This window comes from Melopsittacus undulatus, chromosome 3, assembly GCF_012275295.1.
Source record: "Melopsittacus undulatus isolate bMelUnd1 chromosome 3, bMelUnd1.mat.Z, whole genome shotgun sequence".
NCBI classification, from domain to species: Eukaryota; Metazoa; Chordata; class Aves; order Psittaciformes; family Psittaculidae; genus Melopsittacus; species Melopsittacus undulatus.
The window spans coordinates 23226340-23247627 of NC_047529.1; the positions used below are offsets into that span (position 1 = coordinate 23226340).

Here is a 21288-nt window from a genome sequence, read left to right on the forward strand (position 1 = left end):
ATCTGCTAAAGGCTTGGTGTAATGTGGATTACTTACTTCTGCATGACCTGATAGTGGATGTATAAAAACCTGTGTAATTTGCTCAGTTCCAAACAGGTTCTTTAATCCAGACCTGCGTAAACAGCTATAAAAAGGGGATAAAATTAAACAAAGCTTTGTGCTCACTCCACGTTTTTCTTCTGGGGATTTTAAAACGTCTGCCATGTACTTGTGCCTATATACATTACTACTAATTATGTTGTTATTATTAATATTATAACATATTAGTGTTATGTTTATATATGAAAGCAGGTCATAGAGTTAAGGTATTTGGAAATATTTTAATTATCTGTGGTTAAATTATCAATATAATAGTGAAATCTGTAGGTTTAATATATTAAAGTAATTTATAAGCTAAGATAGAAGTTTGAAATTGGGAGACATAGCTGGATAAATATGGGTGTGCACTGTCTGTAATAAGACTGTCTTAAAGTGCTCTCAGGTAATTACTAAAATCGAAGGGCAAGTAAACAGCAAATTTTAATCTGAAAATATACAGACATTTTGGAACCACTTTATCATTTGGATTATATAAAATTAAACATTGAGTTTAGATTTTTAACTCTTGAATTATCAAGAGTTGAGTTAAATAACTGCATGACAGTCTCTTAGGGCTTATGGTGCTGAGGCTTATACTTGCTCTCCAGCAAAGTAGATGGGTCTATATTTGTCTTTCTTCATGCAGGTTGGCTTGTTGGCATTGGTGGTTCCAGCTGCATATGCAGAAGGTTAACGCATGGTTTAACAGTAAGATCTATCAGGTGTTAAGTGCTTTGCTGACCCAAGGGAAGGGAGCTCAGCTGACCAGATTGCAGTTGAAGCACCAGAAGTCCTTGGTGCAGTCCTGGAGCCTGGGTTGTGCAGCAAGCTGAACCAGGTCATTGTGGTGGTCCTGTTTAGTATGGATATTTACAGAGAAATGTCATCTTCCAGGAGAAATCCCTAACCCTGCCAAGTACTGGTTGCTGCTTCCTATTAGGGAAGAAGCATCAGCATTAAGGTGTGTGAAGGTGGGGTTAATGACAACAGTGGGCCCCTCCTCACCAAAGCCCCAGTAAAAAACTTTGCTATTGTGAAGGCTGGAGTCATAAAGTGCACTAAGAGCTCTTTAGAATGAAAGATTTAAAGATATTTGTAATTATTTATAAATATCCATGTGCCTGGTGCTGATTTCTGTAGCAGACTTGAATTACCAACATCCAAAAGGTTTGCTTTCTTTTTCCTTGGAAGTCCTGCTGTTCTCTTTCTCTCCCAGTCCTCAGCTGGACTCTGGAGGCATTGAGCCACCCTTGCAGTTAGGAAGGGATGCCCAAGGCCTCTACAGTGCAGCGTCATCTCCTGTGGAATTCACTGCTGGATTGCATGGTGCCTTCCTTCTCACATGTTCTTTGCAACTGTTTCAGTGTCCCCTCCCAGGGGCTCTGCTTTACTGTCATTGTATCTGTGAATAATTTCAGTTGGCATATAGCTATTACTTCTGACGGGTTTAGATTGGGCGTTGCTCTGTTGTTTCCCCTGTATAAACTCTTCATTGTAATTAAAAATAATGATGACCCTGTGATAATGTTTATTCCCAAGAAGACCCCAGCAGAGCATCTCTGGGTAGCTTGGTGGTTGAGCAAGCCTTTCAGTGGGATGAGAAGAGAATGCTGTGGCCCCTCACAGAGGACACCAGTGGTGGTGGAAAAGGTGTTCTCATTGCCAAGGCAGAGTGTGGGACTGCACTGAAGGCGTCAGGAGACATACAGGAAGAATCGGCGCTCTCCCTGGCAGAAGAGGATGTTTTCTCCAATGTAGGTGAGTGTTGACTGTCAAGCCTTGCTGAGGAAAAGCTTCATGTCTTGCACAGTACAGCCTCACCAACATTCATCCAGCACACCACCTGCAATGTTGTCCAACCCTTTAAACCCTGTTACTTGTTTATTTTCCAGCAATAATAATTCCTGTCTTTGTGGCAGGAATTTTTGGTGTTGCAGGCTACCTGTTGGGTAAAACTTGTTTTCTACCCATAGTTATGTAGTGTTTTGTTTCTTTGCAGACAAAGCATTTCCTTTTCAAGGATGCTCACACATGGTCAGTTTGGCTTCAGGGTATATCTGCAGCATGTAGATCAAAGCAGTATGAGTCAGGGTATTCCTATATCAGTTTGGCTATTTGACAGTTGGAAGTAGTCTGTTCCTGTCAGTGCTGTGCTGTACCTACATAGTTTGCCCAGCTTCCCAGCTGATTCACCCCTTGTTCTTGTCCAAACAAGGTCATTTAGAGCAACTTTGGCTCTCAGTTGTGCTGTTGGGACATTCTCTATGTAACATAAACTGGAGGTGAGAAACTGCGTCTCTATAACCTCAGATGCCTTTAAAGCAATGAAGGGGTGGACTGCCAGGCCATTAGGCTAAAGATGAGAGAAGCTGATATCAGCTCTTTCACTGGTATTTGATGACTTTTCATTTCCATCATTGAATCATAGAATAGTTAGGGTTGGAAAGGACTTTAAGACTATCTAGTTCCAACTGCCCTGCATGGGCAGAGATGCCTCACAGTAGACCATTTCACTCAAGGCTCTGTCCAGCCTGGCCTTGAACACTGCCAGGGATAGAGCATTTTTATAGCAAAGTTATATTTCAAAATGTGTTTCTATTGTGGGGGATACTGTAGATTCTAGGGCAAGCCAAATAATCGATAATGAAGAGGTAATCAGACCATTATATCTTTATACTTCTCTTCCTGACTTCTTGGTGGGGTGGGAGAGTTACAAGTTGAAAGTTATAGTTGTTGCTACTACTTTTCAGTTAATTTTCGAAAGCATTTGATTTTCACTACAATCTCAATGATTAATCAATCTTGATCACTGGATTGATTGGTATATAAGGCCATACAATGAATCACCTTCAGTATCAGTAATCCAGTACTCTGGTGATTCAGAAAATAGTCTTAGATTGCCCTTACATGAGTTACATGAGTTGCTTTCTCTGCTAGAGTCCTTTTTTTCCTTTTCTTTGCAAAGTATAGGGTTGATGCAGGGAGAATGTTAGTACCATTTTTTACTCTAATGCTTTCAAAAGGCCAAATTCCAAGCTGATATGTGATGACAGCTTCTGCCACTTGAGCCTAAAGGGGACAGGCATCAGTTCAGATGAATGAGGACTTTTAAGTCCAGAATAGTGCTATGCTGGTATGATGCACACTTTGAAGGGCTGAGAACGTGTACATGGTGACTGGGCTGAACTCTTTCTGTTCACAAAAGATAATTTCTCCTTGCTTGATTCTTCTCCAGCAACAGCAGTGACTGCAGGCTTGTGATGGAGTGAACGGGGAAGGGCTGTAATGAGATTGGGAGTGTCAGGTAGGAACTGCAGTTGCCAGCTGTGAATGTGACATCGCATTTTTGGTTACTGTTTGTTTGCTTTCTAAATGCAGGGACATGGGATATTGCAGAAATAAAGTCCTGTCCTGTGACCTTTGGGACATTATCAGACCTGTCCAGGGAGTTAGGTGAGTGCTCTCTCTTTGGACTTCCATGTGAATTCTTCCACCACTTTCTTAGACGCTTGGCCTACTTTAGTACTCTCATTGCTCATATACAGATCTTCTCCCTTAGAGCAACATTTCATTAGACACTCTCCCACATAAAGCTTGCTTCCGTCTGCAATCCAGCACACCAGCATTTGAAGAAGTAACATCAGAATGTTTTACTTGGCACTTTACAAACTCATGTCTCATCTTGGAATTAATGAAAAAAAAAATACTGCCAGCATATTCTCCCTGTTACATCTGCTCACATGGGGGGGTTTCTGTTGTGTTCTGATGACCAGCAAATTCAGAGAATTCAGACCAAAGTGGGGAGAAGATACCCAGGTTGGAGAAGTGCCTGTTAGAGGCTGCCTAGCCAGAAGCTGCTTGGCCAGCACAGCGAAGGTTTTCCAGCCTAAGCATCTCCACACATGGCCTTGAGAAGGATGGAACACCTCCTGGTTTTGCATTAAGTTGAGCGTTGCTCCTGGCTTTCACTTTGCCTCTCTGCAACTGTCAGTTCTTCTTGCTGCCTGTTTCCTACACTCTCTGCCTACCAGAAACTCACTTTTGCCTGGAGGTCCAGCTAACTGGCTGATGAATGCAAAGTCCTGAATCTTTTTGAGATGCTAAAGGCGAGCAGAGATACACATAGATAGACATCTGTGCACAGAACAGCATGTGTGCTGTAAGCCAGAATGCTGAAATTAATTTCTAAAGCCAGACATGGTAATCAATAATCATGCCATATTTAATATTCTATTTTTCAACACTCCATCAGTGGAGTGAAGCAGTTCCTAATGTGCAAGTACTCAACAGGGAGAACATTAACATTGTTAACATCTGCATTTATGCAGAAAAATCAAGCCAATACAGAACAATACAAAATCAAGGGAGTTGTTTAGGTGAAAGGAAGAAAGGAAAGATCAGATATGTGAAAAAAAAAATTTGGTGTATAAAAGAACTGAAGAAAATGCTACTATGTACAGGCCTTAGAAAGGGGCTAAAGGGAGGCATGTGAATCCTACTGGTTGCTTTAGTTGTTCGAAATAATAATAAAAAAAATTTAACTGTTTCCTCTAGGATCTCTCTCTCATCTGTGCTCTTTCTTGGAGTAATTCATATGGTAATTATAGATTTCTGTTAGAATGAGCAGAAGCCACCTCACTGAAGGTGGTGAGAGCTGGAGCTGGATACACTGGATGTGGCATTTGTTTTGCAGAAGCTGTAGCTCCCTTCTTATGTCCCCAAGAGCGTTGTGTCAGAAACTTGCATCTCCAAATACTGTGTTTTTAGTAACTTATGCATGTAGTGTCCTCTTCCAACCTTTGTTAATAAATCCACTGCGATGAGCAGCACATATTAATGTGGGGTTTAAATTATGTAACATCCAGGCATCGTGACACAACGAGCAGATAAAGCCATAATTAATTGGTTCTAATGATGTGAATATACCTATGTGATTATCTTTTAGGTTAGAGGGGGGTTGTTTGGTTTTATTTTTTAAAAAGATGCCTTCTTGTATGCAGATAACATGAAGAATAAATCATCAGAGGCTAGTCCTTCCAGATGCTGTTGGCACACCAGCTCGAGTTTCCTCCCCACAGACGATGCATGGCAGGGGCAGGGTATGTCGCTTTGCTCTCTTTCTATTGAAACACAAGTGTACTAATGCTGACACCCTTTTCAGTCTGTTCCCTAAGCCTCAAAAATAAGGGTCCACTTCCCATGTGGCTCATCCGCACAAAGGCTGGTAAAGGTAAGGGAGAAATTCAGCTTGGGTCTGGTTTTGGGCAGATGCCCAGAGCCACTGTGAGCTCAGCCAGAGCAGCAGGTGCCCTGCATGGGATCTTTGAGAAGTGTGAGAACATGCAGTTTCTTTATGTTTTTACTTAGAAAGTGACAAAAAGGGATACAGTACGTACAGTCTTGTTCAGTGCATTCATACTGCTGTGCAGAGTGTAATTAGACATTGTGGGTAGCAAGACCACCTGTAGGGAGGCTGTCTGAAGGCTTCTGTAGCCTGGTGTCCTCTCTCCAGCAGTTGCCCATAGTAGTTAAGGGCAGATAAGCACAGGAGCAGGGCAAGCACAAGACGATCGCTCTCTACACCCAGCTGAGAGTGGGTCACCCTGAGCCAGAGGCAACAGTATGGTTTCTGTGCTTCAAAATGCCATGTGTTAGCAGTCATTGCAGATTATTAAATTTGTGCAATGAGTGCAAAGTTGGGTTTGGTTTTCATAGCTGGAGCAGTGTGTTTGTTGCCCTCCCATCGCTGGGTTGCAAAGGTGGAGCTGGATGGCTGCTTTCCAGGCAGCCCCTGTCCTGGGCTCTGTGGGGTGGCTGAGAGAGAGCTGCAGGGAGGACAGGGAGCTGCTACAGCATGGCGTACCTCTGCTAAAACTGAAAGTCTCATCTGTAATACCCAGAACCCACATGCAGAATCCAGCTCCAGTGGACTCTGACAATGAGCCTTGCAGTCTTTTTATGACTGGTTGCTTTTTTGTTACTTTTAAAATCTGCTTGATAGGCCAGCATGGGTCCTGAGTGGCTGGAATAATTCGGCATGAACAGTTGTGGGTATTATATGGCCTTTTCTCTTGACCTTTTGGTCAGGATTGAAGTATCTATTTATACCCCTGCTGCTGGGAGGCTTTTACCCTGCTCTTGCAGGAATGATGGCTGACGAGCCAAGCAGACCCCTTCTTGCTCTTCTAGCTGCTCTGATTGCCATAACTACAGGAGAACACAGACTGGTTGAATGCATTGAGAACAGACTGTGGTCATCACACTCCTCTGCCCAGCAGTAACTGTGACTTTGAAGCAGACACATCAGTTTGGCCATCAGAGGATTTTGTAACTAGCATAGTTTGGTTTAAAAAAATAAACCAAAAAAAACACCCAACCCTAAGCATTCCCTTCCATTAGTGCTGTGTTTGTTCACCACCACATTGCTGCTGGGCACTGTGTAACTTCTGAGCCCAGGCTTGCCCACACAGGAAGGAGGGAGGCAATGCAGGTAGCTCTTCAGCAGCCTTTCATTGTGTTGCATTTAGCACGTCACACTTGGTGCTCTTGGGATTTGATCTGCAGTTGCAAAGCCAGGCAGAGCTCCACTTTTTCAATGCCCCATCTGGGAGCAGAACAGATAGGGGCAAGTACATTAGCTTGCTCTTGCAGATGTTGTAGCAGAAGCATTTAGATTGAAAGCAGAAATAGAAGGGTTCCTGCCCTCCCTACAGCTTGTTTCTCAGTAATAGTATTATTTTTCCTTTAAATCTTCAGCCTTGATACTGATGCAGAGGGGAGTGTCACAAACATGTATTCCCTGAATTTAGATGACATAATGGTTGGCAGTAAGACCTGTGCTGCAGGCAAAATGAGCTCTTTGACAGTTAAACAAGGCCTGTTAGTGCTTGCCGGCCTCTGAACTGAAAAAAAAAAAGCCATTCATAACCTGAATATGAACTGGGATCATTTTATCAAATCCAGATCAGTACATTTAAACATAGAATCATAGAATAGTTAGGATTGGAAAGGACCTCAGGATCATCTAGTTCCAACCCCCCTGCCATGGGCAGGGACACCTCACACTAAACCGTATCACCCAAGGCTTCATCCAACCTGGTCTTGAACACTGCCAGGGTTGGAGCATTCACTACCTCCCTGGGCAACCCATTCCAGTACCTCACCACCCTCACAGTAACGAACTTCTTCCTTATATCCAGTCTAAATCCCTGCTGTTTAAGTTTCAACCCGTTACCCCTATGTCCTTAATGAGCTTCTTTGTTCTGTGCCAGGCTCACGGAGCAGCTGGGCCGGCTCCCTGCTCCTCATTGGGATATCTTTTTGTGAAGTACCAATAATAATAACACCCTAACCAACAAAAGATTTGAGGCTTACGTTTTGTTGCTACTGAAACTGTATGTACATGGAGAGGAGTTAGTAGTTAGGGAACTGAGGTCACTGCGATAGGGGTGTGTTTAAAAGACTGACAAATCAGGCATATTTCAGGATTACACACTTGCTAGGGTGGTGTTCATTAATGATACACGCTGCTGATGGTTAATTCTTAATCACTATCACATCTGGAGTGCTGTGCCCATTTCTGGTGTCCCCAATACAAGATAGGCATGGACACACTGGAGTAGGTCCAGCAGAGTCTGTCATGTGTATGAACACCTGATGGGGTGGTTGCCTCTGACAAAAAGCACAGGAAATTCCACTTACACATGAGAAAATATTTGGGTTTTTTTTTTGTTTTCTTTTTATGGTGAGGGTATTCAGGCAGCAGAACAGATTGCCAGGTTGTGAAGTCTCCACCCTTGGAGATATTAAGATCCTGGTGGCTACATCCCTGAGCAACCTGTTGTAGCTGAGCCTGCAGTAAGCAGCAGCGTGGAATCTCCAGAGGTCCCTTCCAACCTCAGCGATTCTGTAATCCTTGTTCTGTCATCAGCCATTGTCTCTGCGTATTCAAAAAATTAGTCTTTAGTAATCTAAGCCATTAGCTATGAGTGTTGAGTGTCTTGGAGCTGAAGCCACATGGCCAGCACTGATGATTGCAGCCCCATCAGGAAATTGAAGTGGTTAGCAGTCTTCCATGTGGGACGGGGGCCCCAAAATGGGCAACTTACTTCAGTCAGTTTTCCCTGCTCATCATTAGTATTTGCATACTTATCATCCCTGCCACAAAGCTGAAAGAAAGGGGGTGAATCTCATCTGCTTCTGGTATAATTCACTTTCTTCTTGAGCCCAGGAACTGTTCTGCTTTTGCCAGGCACCTGTCTTGCTTGTTCCACAGGGTTGTTCTGGATCCTCCTGCTCTTCCTCCTGCACTTTACCTCAACAACTTTACTGCTTGCATATGTTTCCCAATATGGCCTTTGTGCATCTGTATCACAGGTCTGCTGCTGTCCCTGTGGTGACACTGATGTACTCATGCTTACCTGTCTCACAAAATACATTATAGGCCACGGATGGATTTGCTGTTACAAAGTGTGTAACCTGCACAGAGTGGCTGGCTGGGCTGTTGTAGAGCACCTGTGTCAGGTTCTAAGGCAAGCACATAATGATTTTATCCCATTTTTCTGCTTCACAGTGCAGTGGACCTGTGCTCTGGCAACAGCACAAGGCAGTCTCAGAAGTCCCATGTTCTGCTTTGCAAATGCAGCATCTCACGACAATGAAGGTTGTCTTTCTACCTGTGACTTAGCATCTTCCCAATGAATCCTTCTATATTGCTGAGGCAGATTTTGCCTGGAAACCTCAGACAGCCCCATTGTCTCCTGACTCCCCTCCTTGTTCTGTCCCGGGGTTAAAATGAATTTTCATTTCTTTGTTTCATGGGAATAAGCAGCTTCTTTCAATTAAAAGAAGACTTTAGTCTGGGATTTACTTGGTATTTTTGCATCTACTGAATTATGCTAGAGGAAGGTGCCAGCTGAAACAGGGAAATTTAGATTATATATGAGGAAGGTATTCCTTACTGTGAGGGTGTGAAGCACTGGAACAAGCTGCTCAAGGAAGTTGTGTATGCCCCATGCCTGGAAGTGTTCAAGGCCAGGTTGGACGGGGCTTTGAGTAACCTGGTCTAGTAGAAGGTGGCCCTGCCCATGGCAGGGATTGGAACTGGACAGTCTTTAAGGTTCCTTCCAACCCAAATCATGATTCTATGATTTTCCAACTAGATTCTTCCTTGCCACCCACCTTAGTCCCCCGGCAGCTCCCACACAGACAAAGCTGTACTTTTCTGTTCACCTTCCACTAGAGCAGGTTGCTCAAAGTCCTGTCCAACCTGGCCTTGAGCACTGCTTTTGTAAAAATGAACAGCAGGAATTATCAAGATGTTGGTCTACGGGTACACTGGGAGATACCACTTCTGTGAGTGCTAACCCCACCTGGGGAATAGGAGTACTTGTTGCTGCACAGCATGTTCCTTTTTGTGTTTGGTTTTCTCCTACTGGAGGAATTACTGACCAGCTTTAGCCTGTGAGAGAATTTATGATCCATAGAAAAGCAGTTGGTGATTTAAAAATATTAGAGACTATTCAAGTTTAAAGACATTCCAGGAGATGTCAGTGTAGAAGGGAAATATGCTACACAAGAGGAAAGATTTGAAACCACAGACAGAGTGTGCACTGCACAGGCTGAGCTGGGACTTGCTGTGTCCTCCCTCCGATGTATCTTGTGGCATAGTTAATGGGCTGGAGAGTCCAGGTTGCTACTGCCTTTATCCACGACAGCTAAATCCTCCAGAGTTCTGAGCCAGACCCTCAGGTTACCTAACTGGGGAGAAGCAGCAGGAGTTTTTTGAACACAAACTGTTCTTCAGACATCTAACTCATTCATGTATATTGTGCATCTCTCAAATCTAGATGCATTCATTTGCCTAAAAGACTGTAATTTTATTGAGGAATGCACTCAAAAATACTTGCGCCTATTTTGTTGAAGAAGGAAAGAAATACTGTCTATGCATGGATTTTAAATTGAGAAACATGAGCAATGTCTAGAATCATGTTTATGACATTTGGCAGCAAACTGGACAGAGCAACTTTTTGGAAACAATTTTCTTCTATCCTCCCCAGCATGCTTTTGGTTTTGGCCCTGCTTCAATGAGAAGTTTTTCCATGCAGCTTGGGATTTTTTTGTATTTGTTTTTATTTTAAGAGACGTGACCAGCTAAGAGTTGTTATTATTATATGCTGTGTTTTCAAAATCTTTTTCCCTGTTAGGATGAGACTTAAGATTGTTGCACTCAAACCATTAAAAAAATGATCAAGTAGTTCTTTCAACATCTTGTGCTGATTTATCTGTTTTTTTGCAACTCATTCAGTTTGGGCAAAGGAATTAGACTGGTCTGTTTTGCCTCTTGCCTGAGTATCATTTGCCAGTGCTGTATGGAGAGGCAGCTCAGGGCTTGTGGCCAGATTTTCAAAGGCACCAGATGGTGGCAGATAGAGAAACCTAGATTTTCAAAAGTTTTTTGCCTAGCCCTCATGAAATGATAAGAATTGATGCAGGCTAGATGTTACCTATTTAATGCATATTTACAGTTGCATGTATGCCATGATGGTGCCTTTCTGGCTTACATTCAAGAAAAGAAAATAAACCAGGAAGATTAAGTCAAGAATGCACTTGGTTCTATTTTTGATAGAAAAGAAAATGCCAATGAGAGCATTAGCAAATGCATAAATCCTTTGCTAATGTTACTCTTCCATCCAAATAACTGCACTGAGGATGGTGTATTGCAGTGAGTGGAAGAGCCCACTGTGTCTGCCAGTGTTTCTGGATATGCCTGAATCCTTCTCCATTAAATAAAGAAAATGTTAGACAAGCCATGCTATTAGTATTGTGCAGCTTGTTTGCTTGAAGTGCAGGATGGAAGCACTTTTGTTCCTGTATGTATTTTTCTGTCCTTTAATTTTCCTCCTGCCCTGAAGAGTGCAGTCACTGTCAATTAGCAGCCAGTTGTACTTTTCAGAATATATTGAAGACGCATGTGCGTACATGCACACCCAGACAGCCCATTGGCAAGCAGGAAGATGACAGATCTCTGCAGCATTTGTGTTATTAGTGTGAGCCTGGGAAGTAGCATGGATTTGAACATAATTAATTTGTACACTTATCCTAACAGATGATCATTCAGCGATTGACCTAGACTCTGACTGGAAGGCTCCCTTGGAAGAGTGGGGAAATTGGACAGGAGATGAGGAGCACAAGACAGGGGACAAGAAGGAGAAGGTGAGACAGTGTTGCTGCTAACTATTCTATGATTCTATGACCAAAGGAGAGATGCTCCACTGGGATCACTCTCAGCCAGACCAGGGTGTCCAAACCTGCACCAAGTCTGGGCTCCTCCGGTTGTGGGGGCCTTCCCACAGTGGGAGAAGGCACTTGGCATAGTCACTCCCCTGACCTGTCTGAGAGAGCTGGAGCTTGGGACACACTTGCAGGATGTGTGAGTTGGCTTGGTCTGGGAGTTCATAATGTGGTGGCACTGCTGCCCTGAGCAGCACACATCAGGTGTTTGCCACCCTGTGTGAATGAACTCTTTCTACTGCCACTGACCTTCCTGAATACCTGGGGCTTAAAAGAGGTGCGGAGTCCACAGCTGGCACCAGCTTTCACACCATTGCAAGAAGCTGGGATGTGTTTACTTAAGTGAGAGAGTTTGCTGACAGTGATGCAGATGTGGAGAGATAGAACAGAAGACTTGCTGTTTGACTTGCCTTGTAGAAGCGCAGGGCAATGACCCTCTTTGACAGCAGTGAGAAGAGCATATTGAGCTTTTTGCAAAGAGCTGCCTTAAGCTGAGGTGTGTACCTTACCCAGAGAGATGCCCTGCTTGTACACTGTCAGCACATGTTCCTGGAGGTAACCAGTTTTACTGAAAAAAAAAATGAATCAGCAGCTCCATACCTCCTCCCACAAAATCTCTGATGCTTTCAGGATTTGCTAAAAGGCGAAGCAGGCATTCATTTCTGCCTTTCTGGACTTGAAAACAAAATGCAGCAGAAGAAGAAAATTGAAGTAAAAAAAGCAAAAGGTGGATCAGGACTGAGGCTTGTGAGTATTTTGCATTCCCAGAGTAGTGTCCGATTTTCCAAGAACAGAGGGGGGTGTCTTCTCCATTAGGATGATGTGATCTAAGGGGGTTTGCCTTCCTCTCCATCTTCTAACTTCCTCTTCTTTCTTCTCCCTGCCCTACTATAAAAGAAGGGTGAGCACAGTGACCAGTGGGTTTTTGCAATACAGTATTCCCCAACATATTTACAAAATAATTTGATTTTGCAATGCAGAGAGGAACAGATGGCTTTAATCATGGAAGAAGAAATGCATTCTCAGGAAAATGCACTTCAGGTTTAGTGTACAGCTGGGCTGTATTTTATCCATCGTGGAAGGTCACCTGGAGATACTAACAGTAAAGCAAATGTGGTTTCCAAAAGCCAGTGAAGATAAAGCAAGACCAGTGTTATACCAGTAAAACACTTACTGAGAGCAAAGTGTCTCAGAGCACAACAGAGAAAGGCTGTGGAAAATGTCAGCTTGTTTGGAATGGGAGGTACAAAGAACAGATGTTGGCTGGGTTTTGGACCAGTCCTTGGCGGTGATGGCCTTGCTGCTCAGTGAAATAGGGGACCCCCCATAATGTTCTAATTGTTTTTCACTCACCACTGAATGTGGCTCTGGACTTGTATGGCTGTGTAATATCATTTGTCTTCCCCTCACACACACTGTGGTCTTTCCTGATCCTCAGGACAGTTTTTCTCCCTTGAACTCTTGATGTCTCATTTTAAGAGAGACACTTTTAACTCACTCACTGACCACAATCCATGTGGTCATTACAGCAACCCACCAGTTACCAGGGTGCTGCTGGACCACCCTCTCTCTTGCACATCCAATTAGTTGCTTTAGCTTTGTATGTACCTTAATGAATAATCCTAATAAAGCTGTTCAGACTCCTCAAGACAGCACAGTTTCTTCTGGCATGTTTATGATGGGACAGGGGGAGCTTATGTTGCATGTCAGTCCCAGATGCTGGTGTCTGCTGCTGTGCAAGCTCACCCTTTGGCAACAGACATAAAAAAATGAAATTACATATGAAGCCACATATACAAAGTTGCTCATCACACACCCTGTGCTACCTCTGTCCACTGTGGTCATTTAGCAGCCACGGAACACATCTTAGTCTTCAGTCTCACTATATAGTTACAGTACTTTCCCCTCAATATATCTTGCTGTACTTCTATTCACTGAGAGAAATAAGGGGAAAGATGGTAATGAAAGACAATTTCAACATTTAATCCCTTCTAAAACAAACAAAGAAAGTAGGTAGATGACGTGCCAGAATATTTTAATAATTTATAACCTAATTTGTCCTGCAGTCTCTTCAAATACCCTAATTCCCTCTGATAATGACATTTTCTCTCATATTTTGTACTTGCATATGCTTCATTTAACTCATATGCTTAGTGAAGCATATTGTTTCAATTAAGCTCCAGGAAGGTTTGGAAACAAGAATGGAAGAAGGCCCAAGAGGTTTTTTATCCAGAAAACATAGCAGTGATGCAGTCTATACTTCCTTCAAAAACTCCTTGGATGTTGCTATTAATTCACCCAGTAATGGTAAGTGACTGTTTTTTGAACATCTGATGAATTCTAGTTTCAGAATAATGCATAATCTGAGGAGTGTTCACAAATGCATTTTTAGGAGAATATGTGAAACACTTCTTTAACTGTGTCATTTCTTAGAGAGGCTCTGTAAAACTTTGAGGTTTTTCTGTGACAGATACAGATTCCTGCTCCTGTTAGAGTTAATAAGCAAAACTACTATTGCATTTAGTATTTTGCACACTGCTTTTAAATGTGAAATAGAAGCAGATGTGTGTGTGAGTGACTCAGAGCCTGCTAAAAACATACACAGCCCTCTCCATGCCTTTGGATTACCCTTGAAAATAGGTGGCCCTTGTAAAACGTATCTGAGAACCCCAAAATACTAATTTCAGGTGAAAACCCAGCAATGTCCAGGGACATGATAGCATGTAGAAGGTTTGTGCACTGGCCCCGTTGTTTGTATGGCAGGTGTACCTGGAAAAAAGGAGAGGAGGAAGAGGAAGAAAATGAAGAAAGAGACTTGAAGGAGCTGCGCAGCTGCCAGAGTGAAAACACAATGGGGCAGGCATGCCAGTGAGCTGCAAGGATTCTGCTTTCTGTGATGCTGCACTGAGTCCAAAGCAAAGAAAGGCTCTAGGAGACCTCCCAGGGAGACAAAGAGGAGAAGAGGAGCAGTGAGCCAGAGAGCATGAGTGAGTGAGAGAACGGAGAGAATGAGCACACTGTGCACAGGAGGTGGCATTGGAACAGAGTAGCTGTTCATTACAAACTGCTGCCCTTGGTTAAAAGCTGTTGAATGGGGTTTGACTGGTTGCATTAAGTCTTTTCAGTTTTTCACTCTCATGTTGTTTGTCAACTTGTAATGTTATATGCTATTGTAGAAATAGTCAGAACACTCCTGACTGTGACTGTACTTTGGTCCCATGGAGGATCCACCAGCTAGTCTGGTCTCCTCTGTCTTTTTTGCAGAGGTGCTCGTTGACAGGCTAGTAATGTACAGAAGGAACCACTGGTCAGAGACAAAGGGAGAATACACGGATCATTCTTAAACCTCCTAAATCTTTTTAAACCTTGTTGGCTGCTGTTACCTGACTACTGCCTCATACCTTGATGTATTTATACTTTTCATGCTACATCAGGCTAACTTGTTCTACAAGGGAAAATTCCTAAAAGAGGTTTTAAAATTATTTGGAAAGATGATCTAAACCCTTTATTTCTCCTCAGGTTTCACAGTGGACTAAAGTTTAAAGTCTGTATGTCCAAAGCATGTTGCATTTGTACTTAGAGTAGACTGAAGTAACTTTTAAAAAGAACATTTCTTAATCTGATGTCTGAAGGTTTTTATAATTTTGTTAAATATTCCAATATAAATGAAATCTGTGAATGAAGTTTTTTAAAATGTCATTTTAGTATTTATTGAAGAGTGTGTATTTCTCGTTGTCAGAGGGCTTATGGTATGGAGGAGGGATTGTGTTACAATTGAATACTGAGGTTTACAAACAGCGCAGAGCTGTCATCACTAAAAGCTGAAGCTCTTTATCTCTAGAGGAGCTGCAGCTTTATTGGCAGCTGTGAGGGTTCCATCAGATGGTCCTGAGACTGTGCCTCCACCTGACCCATCCTGGAAGTGCTGCCTTGAACATGAGGTAGTGATTGCCAGATCTCCCATCTGCATTGGACTTTGTGCCTTTGGAGATTGTGTGGGAAGATTACATTGGTAATATGTTAAATGTACACAAGTTTGTAAGCATTGGGCTGATGCGCTGAAACTCATTTCACATGGGACACCTAGTAACTAGGGATGATAATGGCTTTACTCGGCCACAGCAGTACTCCTGATTGCATCATTGGTCTGGAAGAGAGCCACGTGCTTCTGCCATTGCAGCCACTCAGTCCCTGGTGCTGGCTTGTCTCAGCTTTCCCTGCAATTCTATGCTATTACCTGACAGCTTTCATCTGCATAGCTGTCAAAGCAGCTGTATCCTTCAGAGAAGCAATTAATTGCAGCAATGTATTTGTGTTTGGAGCTTAGCTACTATATGTTCTCTTGTGCTGTGACTGTTTGGGTAGTTATCAGTACAGTGACTCCTGAAAATTCAGCACAGCAGGATTGTTTCAGAGGGGCAGGTGAAGGGTGCTCTTAACTGCTACAACTTAGCAGCCCACTATCTAGACTCTGCATGTCTTGGTGTTTGTGTTTCAGTGTAGACAAAATATAGGCAGTTTATGAGCGGACTGAATAGACCAAAGAGCTTTCATCTGGAAAGTGGCTGGTTTGGAACAGAGGCATAGCAAGATACATGGCATCACTCGGGAAACAAGTACAGCAAGTTCAAGGATTTAGAAGAGTATGTGGGTAATGACTAAAGTTCTGCTATCTCTGAAGCCAATGGAAAACATTCATTCATTGACCTCATTGGGGCCAGGATGTTGCTCAAGGTCTTTGTTTAACACTGAAGATAACCTGTCATCAAAAAAAAAAAAAAAAGGAAGAAAGAAAGAGATAAAGAGAGGCTCCAGATTTCTTCTGTATTTTTCCTCTGTATATGCTTGCAAACTTTTTGATGTCTGTGTAATTATGTTTTATTTCAGATGTTCATTGTTTTAATAATAAATATCAAAACTTTTGCCCAAAGCCCAGCATTCAAGAGCAGTATTATTTAATTAGTTTGTATGTGTGCGAGTAAGAGCATGCGGTTTCAGCTAAAACCATTTAATTTTCAAGCTTTTTTGGTGTACTGTAAATGTTTTTTTTAATGTATTTACTTCATCTGAACCCTTTTATGTTTAGGAAATCCTCATGACATTCTTCTGTTGTTGGGATAGAAAAGCAATCAAGACCTCTAACAAGTTGACTGTGGTGCTGATGACAAGCAGCAGTAAATTATATTACCCAGTTTTTCTGACAAATTCATCAGTACCACTCTTACTGACATCAGTGGTATCAGGAAAGCTGTATTTTTCTTCTGCCTCCACTGTTTCACAGATGGGAAGTCATCACTGTAATACAGACGGGCTCAGTAGTTTATAGCAGCACATGCTTTAATAATAAATACTAACGTAAGAGAAGAAAATACATTCCTTCAACCGAATACTTGATTGTAGTTGATCATAGGCTTTTCTAAGTGATGATGAACCTCTCTTCAGGGAAAGTTTGGTGTCTGTATTGTATTTGGTGTCTGTGCAGTACTGGTACCATTGCTGAGAGTAGTCAGGAAGGTATTTGGGTAGTGTTTGATACATGCCTGAAGCCTTTCTGAGCCGCATCCCCAAGATCTGCTGCTACATGGGCTCCCAGGGATGGGCAAGTGTGCTGAGGGTCTGGCTCCTCAGTGAGAGGACTGAATTTAAAAAAACAACCAAATCAAATCACAAAGCACTCAGCAACTGCTGATAACTTCCACATTTTCATTTCCTAGTTCTCAGAGGCTGAAAAACCATTGCTCAGCTTAACAAATGGTCCTTGCAGATGGCCAGCACCTTTGAAATCCAGACTGAGTCCCTTAGGAAATTCTCTTTCAACACTGTGTGTTCAGGCTGCTCCCTGGTTTCTATGCTTTTAAGACATGTTTCCTCTTCTCCCCTGTGAGAATTAACTGTTCTGTGCAGATCAACAGCCTGCTATGCTGCTTCTGGCTCTAGGAGTATTAAATGAATGTGCTAGATATGCTCAATCTCCTAGTCTCTGATCTTCACCACTAAAGACCAGCATAAATCCTCAGACAGGAGATTCAGCATCCCTCCAAGAAGCTGGAGCATTGCTTGTGCTATAGCTGAATGTTTTCATCCTCTGTGTAACTTATCCCCTGAAAGGGTGAGTCTAGAGTAGCCTCTCTTTGGTCATTCATCAGTCCACTGTGGTCTAATTGCCAGTTCATGGGCCAAATCCATCTGGCTCCCCCTTCTTTTCCTTAAGCAATTTATTACTTGCTTGAGTAGCATATGCCTTGGGAACACCCACAAGCTCTCCCTGCACCTGCAGACAACCCAGAGGCTAGAAACCAAGCCTCTGGTGCAGCCACAGCATAGGAGGTGGGATGAAGTGTGGCTGAGAAAACATCTATGATCTGGTTAGGAGCAAGCAGCTGTTACAGCTTTAAGTAAGCTTTAAGTAAGCTGTTAAGTTTCAACTTTCTCTTAAACTCAGTCTGCTCTATTTTTGTAATGATGCTCTTTCTTGTGGGAAGCCTTTTGAAAGCGGAGGATTGGCTACATCCCATATTTGTGAGCAATGGGTCTGTGAGTATTTCAGGGATTAAGATGTGATTGATGCTGTAATTGATGAACTCCTGACCTACAAAGCTGTGTTTACTCATAGGCAGACTGCAGGATGCAGATGCAGAGGCTGGAGCTTTGCTTCACACTTAAACTGGGGTATAATAACATCAGGGTTAAGTGGGGCAACCGCAGAGAGGAATTTGCCTGTTGTTCCATAATTATCTGTAAATTATCATATAATTATCAAGGTTCCACCCAATCTGCAGATCAGTGGCACAGCTGGCATATCTGCAGGTAGACATGCTAATTGCTTGGCAGAAAGTAACACAGACCTGCTCCATAGTACTGAACGTTTTCTAAGGGTAGCTGACTCCTTGTGAGAAGAGGGGGTTTGTCAGTGATGGGCTGCAAAGATGAGGTCTTGTTCTTCTTCTGTGATAGTACTGAACCAGACCCAAGGGTCTTTTCAAGGCAAACTGAACATTCCAGTATGGGCCATACCTGGCAGCATTTAGCTCCACAGATGTTCTCATCTGCAAAGGAAGCGTCCTCCTGTACTGGAAGGACAGTGTAATACAGTGGTCTCAGAAACAAACTCTCTGTATCTTCTTGGGGAAAAGCCACTCTAACAGTAATTGACCCTGGTATTGTCCCATCAAGAGTGTATTACAAATGTGGTGAACTTTTATTTCCTGTCAAACTTTGCTCTTTGCATGCACTATTTTCCTTTAGTGGTGGAAGCAAGTTACAGAGATGTGATATGTGACTTTATCGAGCACTTCTGGCAGCATCAGCTGCCTGCCACTCTATTCCTCATGGAAACCTTTGCCCACACCTCAAACTGTAAACCCATTCAAAGAGCCAACATGTAAAGAAATAACAATCACCCAGAGGTAACTCTTCCTACTTCACTGAGCAGGTGGCATCCAGGTCCTCAGGCTCCTCCTGTTCATAGTGCCAAGATTCATGGAGAGGCAACTCTGGGCTGAGGGCTGGAAGGAAAGACTGCCAGGAAGTCCATTGCTCACTGTTCATAATGTGAAAGTACTGAGATACCTGAAATTGCAAGTACCATTTTAGATTACATTATTTTTAGACATTTTTATAGCTACTCAGCTGCATGAAGGCTGCTATAAATGAACCACAGCTCTTTTAGTTTAGTAGATTTTGATTCTCTCGATGAATACAAGAATTTTTATTCAATGTTTGATATTCAGAAAAGCTGAATGAACAGCAAGTAACCCAGAAATGCAGTCTTGTGCTAATAGAAGTTTTATGTCATGCTGTCATATTTTAGCTGCTTTTTCTAACCCTGACTTTCTGATCCATCTGTTATGAGTTAAAAAGGTCTGAAACTGAGTTAAATTGACTCTTGCTGGTAAAGGATAATTCATAGTATTAACAGTATTCAACTACAAAAAAACCTACAGAAGCCTGGACCATTACATTAGGAACCTCAAAGTGATTTTGATTAATTCAGTAAACAAAAGTAAAAGCCAATAACCACAAAACTCCACGTGATACATTCGTGTTACTTTCTTATCTCTTGCAAGGAACTACTGAATTAGCTTGTTTTCTTCTAGCAGAATCCATCTTGGAGAAAAAGCCTGTTGAAGTTTGTTAATGCTGAATTCAAGATCATTAGAATTTCACTTTATGAGTCACCCACAGGAAAGTTTCCCTCCTAACTAATTTATTTGGGTTTTTTTTTCCTTTTTCGATATGTTAATGCTTTGCTTTTACTCCAATGCATTCTTATATTTTTTAAAGAAGCAAAATGCTAATCCATGCTCTCAGATCAGATATTTTTCACATTTTCTGCACCACTGCTATTGATTTTTCTAAATTCTGTTGTATGGATCCAGTGTTATGTACTGCAGTATCTATGTAAAGACATTAGTTTCTCTGTGATGTTGAAAAAACTTGCTTTTTTGATTGAAAAATGGCTGTTCAGTGCAGAAAATAACTGAGTCTGAGAGCCAAGTCACCTATCCTTTTTATTATTATTATTATTATTATTACATTATCTTATAGAGTAGAAGAAACATGCCTAGAGAAAAGTTAGGGGAAAAAAAACAGAAGTAGCTTGTTACTGTGCTTATAGTCAAGCACCTTCCATTTGGGATAGAAAAGCTCCACATGTCCTGCACTCTTTTATTCCCTGGCAAAGAAGGCATATGACAGGAGATGTGTTTGATGTTCCTATTGAGTTCACTAGCCTTTGTGGCGCTTGTCAAATCAGTTCAGCTCACCGTGCCTCAATGTCCTCAGTTCCAAACAGGACAAGATTTTAATTATAAAATGGTATCAACTCTGTCTGTGGAGGTTACGTATGATTATCAGCTCGTGGTCTGTAGGTTGCTCCTCACACACACACAGAGAAAATGCTGAAGCAGAGTAACGCTTCGTCTTTCATAAGCAACCTGGCAAGAGTTCAGTGCACGCAGAGCAGTAATGATTACAGCATAAGTTTAAACCAACATCTTTTAGCCAAGGATGGACTAAAGAATGGAACAAAAGGGAGAGACTGGGAAATTACAAAAATCAGCACAGAACAGTCTCAGTGCTCTGTTGTTCTGACATCTTGCAGGTTTTGTACTCAGCTTTTTGAAGCAGCTGAAGGAGAATGGATCCTGGCATCTCATTTGCCTGATCCTAACTGTTCTGCTGTCACACTTATTATTTTAAAATATTATTATTAAAAACTAATGTGTTTGGTAGAAGATTGCCAGGCCCTCTCAAGACAGAAGTTCTAATCTCCTGTCTAGACATGGATTTTGAAAGACCTAACTAGTCTGGCTAATGAGGAGCACCATGATATCAAAACTCATTCTCTCCTTACCTGCTGAAAGGGAAGGAGTTAAGTGCCTTGCTGGTAAAGGAATCTGAATAATTCTTTTGCAGCTGCTTCTCACTTGCAGAATGTGTAGGGCTTTCTGCTCTCACTGTTGTGGAAGTGGATGATTTGGTCCTGCAATGTCAAGGTCACTCTCCTATCTGGGAAGGAAAGTTTATCATCAGTACTTGCTGTTTCTCTGAGATTTTGTCTGGCTGCCATGTCCATTAGTGGAGTCTTTCAGAATTTTTAAAACATTTAGCCTCACAAATCCTCTCTCAACTAGGAAAAATGACAGAATTAAGGCTCAGAGAAGGAGGTTTCTTGCCTAAGGTCATCCAGGCCACCTGTGGCATGGAAGAACTGGAATCTTTCGCAGAGAGTAGGACTAAAATCATTAACCTATCCTCTCTTCTCCAAAGTACAGGAAACAAGGAAGTAATTCTCAAAATAATGTTTGGGTTTTTTTTTGAGGGTGGAGAAAGTGGAGAGTGGGGTTTTTTTTATGCACACTCAATATTTCTACACCCGTCTATCTTGCTGTGGAAAGCTGCTTTGTGATGTTAAAT

At 42.2% G+C, this 21288-nt stretch overlaps 1 protein-coding gene across 1 annotated transcript in view; it reads left to right on the plus strand.

Annotated features, from left to right (window-relative positions):
* The window catches only part of LOC115946069 (protein LYRIC-like), a 29678-nt gene extending 13378 nt beyond the window's left edge, over window positions 1-16300 (plus strand). The window contains exons 5-11 of the mRNA XM_034061146.1: window positions 1621-1836; window positions 3457-3531; window positions 5079-5177; window positions 11186-11292; window positions 12001-12117; window positions 13548-13677; window positions 14134-16300. Of these exons, the coding sequence (XP_033917037.1) occupies window positions 1621-1836; window positions 3457-3531; window positions 5079-5177; window positions 11186-11292; window positions 12001-12117; window positions 13548-13677; window positions 14134-14189 (800 nt within the window). The 3' untranslated portion in view covers window positions 14190-16300. The remainder of the gene's footprint in view (window positions 1-1620; window positions 1837-3456; window positions 3532-5078; window positions 5178-11185; window positions 11293-12000; window positions 12118-13547; window positions 13678-14133) is intronic.
* Window positions 16301-21288: the final 4988 nt, after the last annotated feature.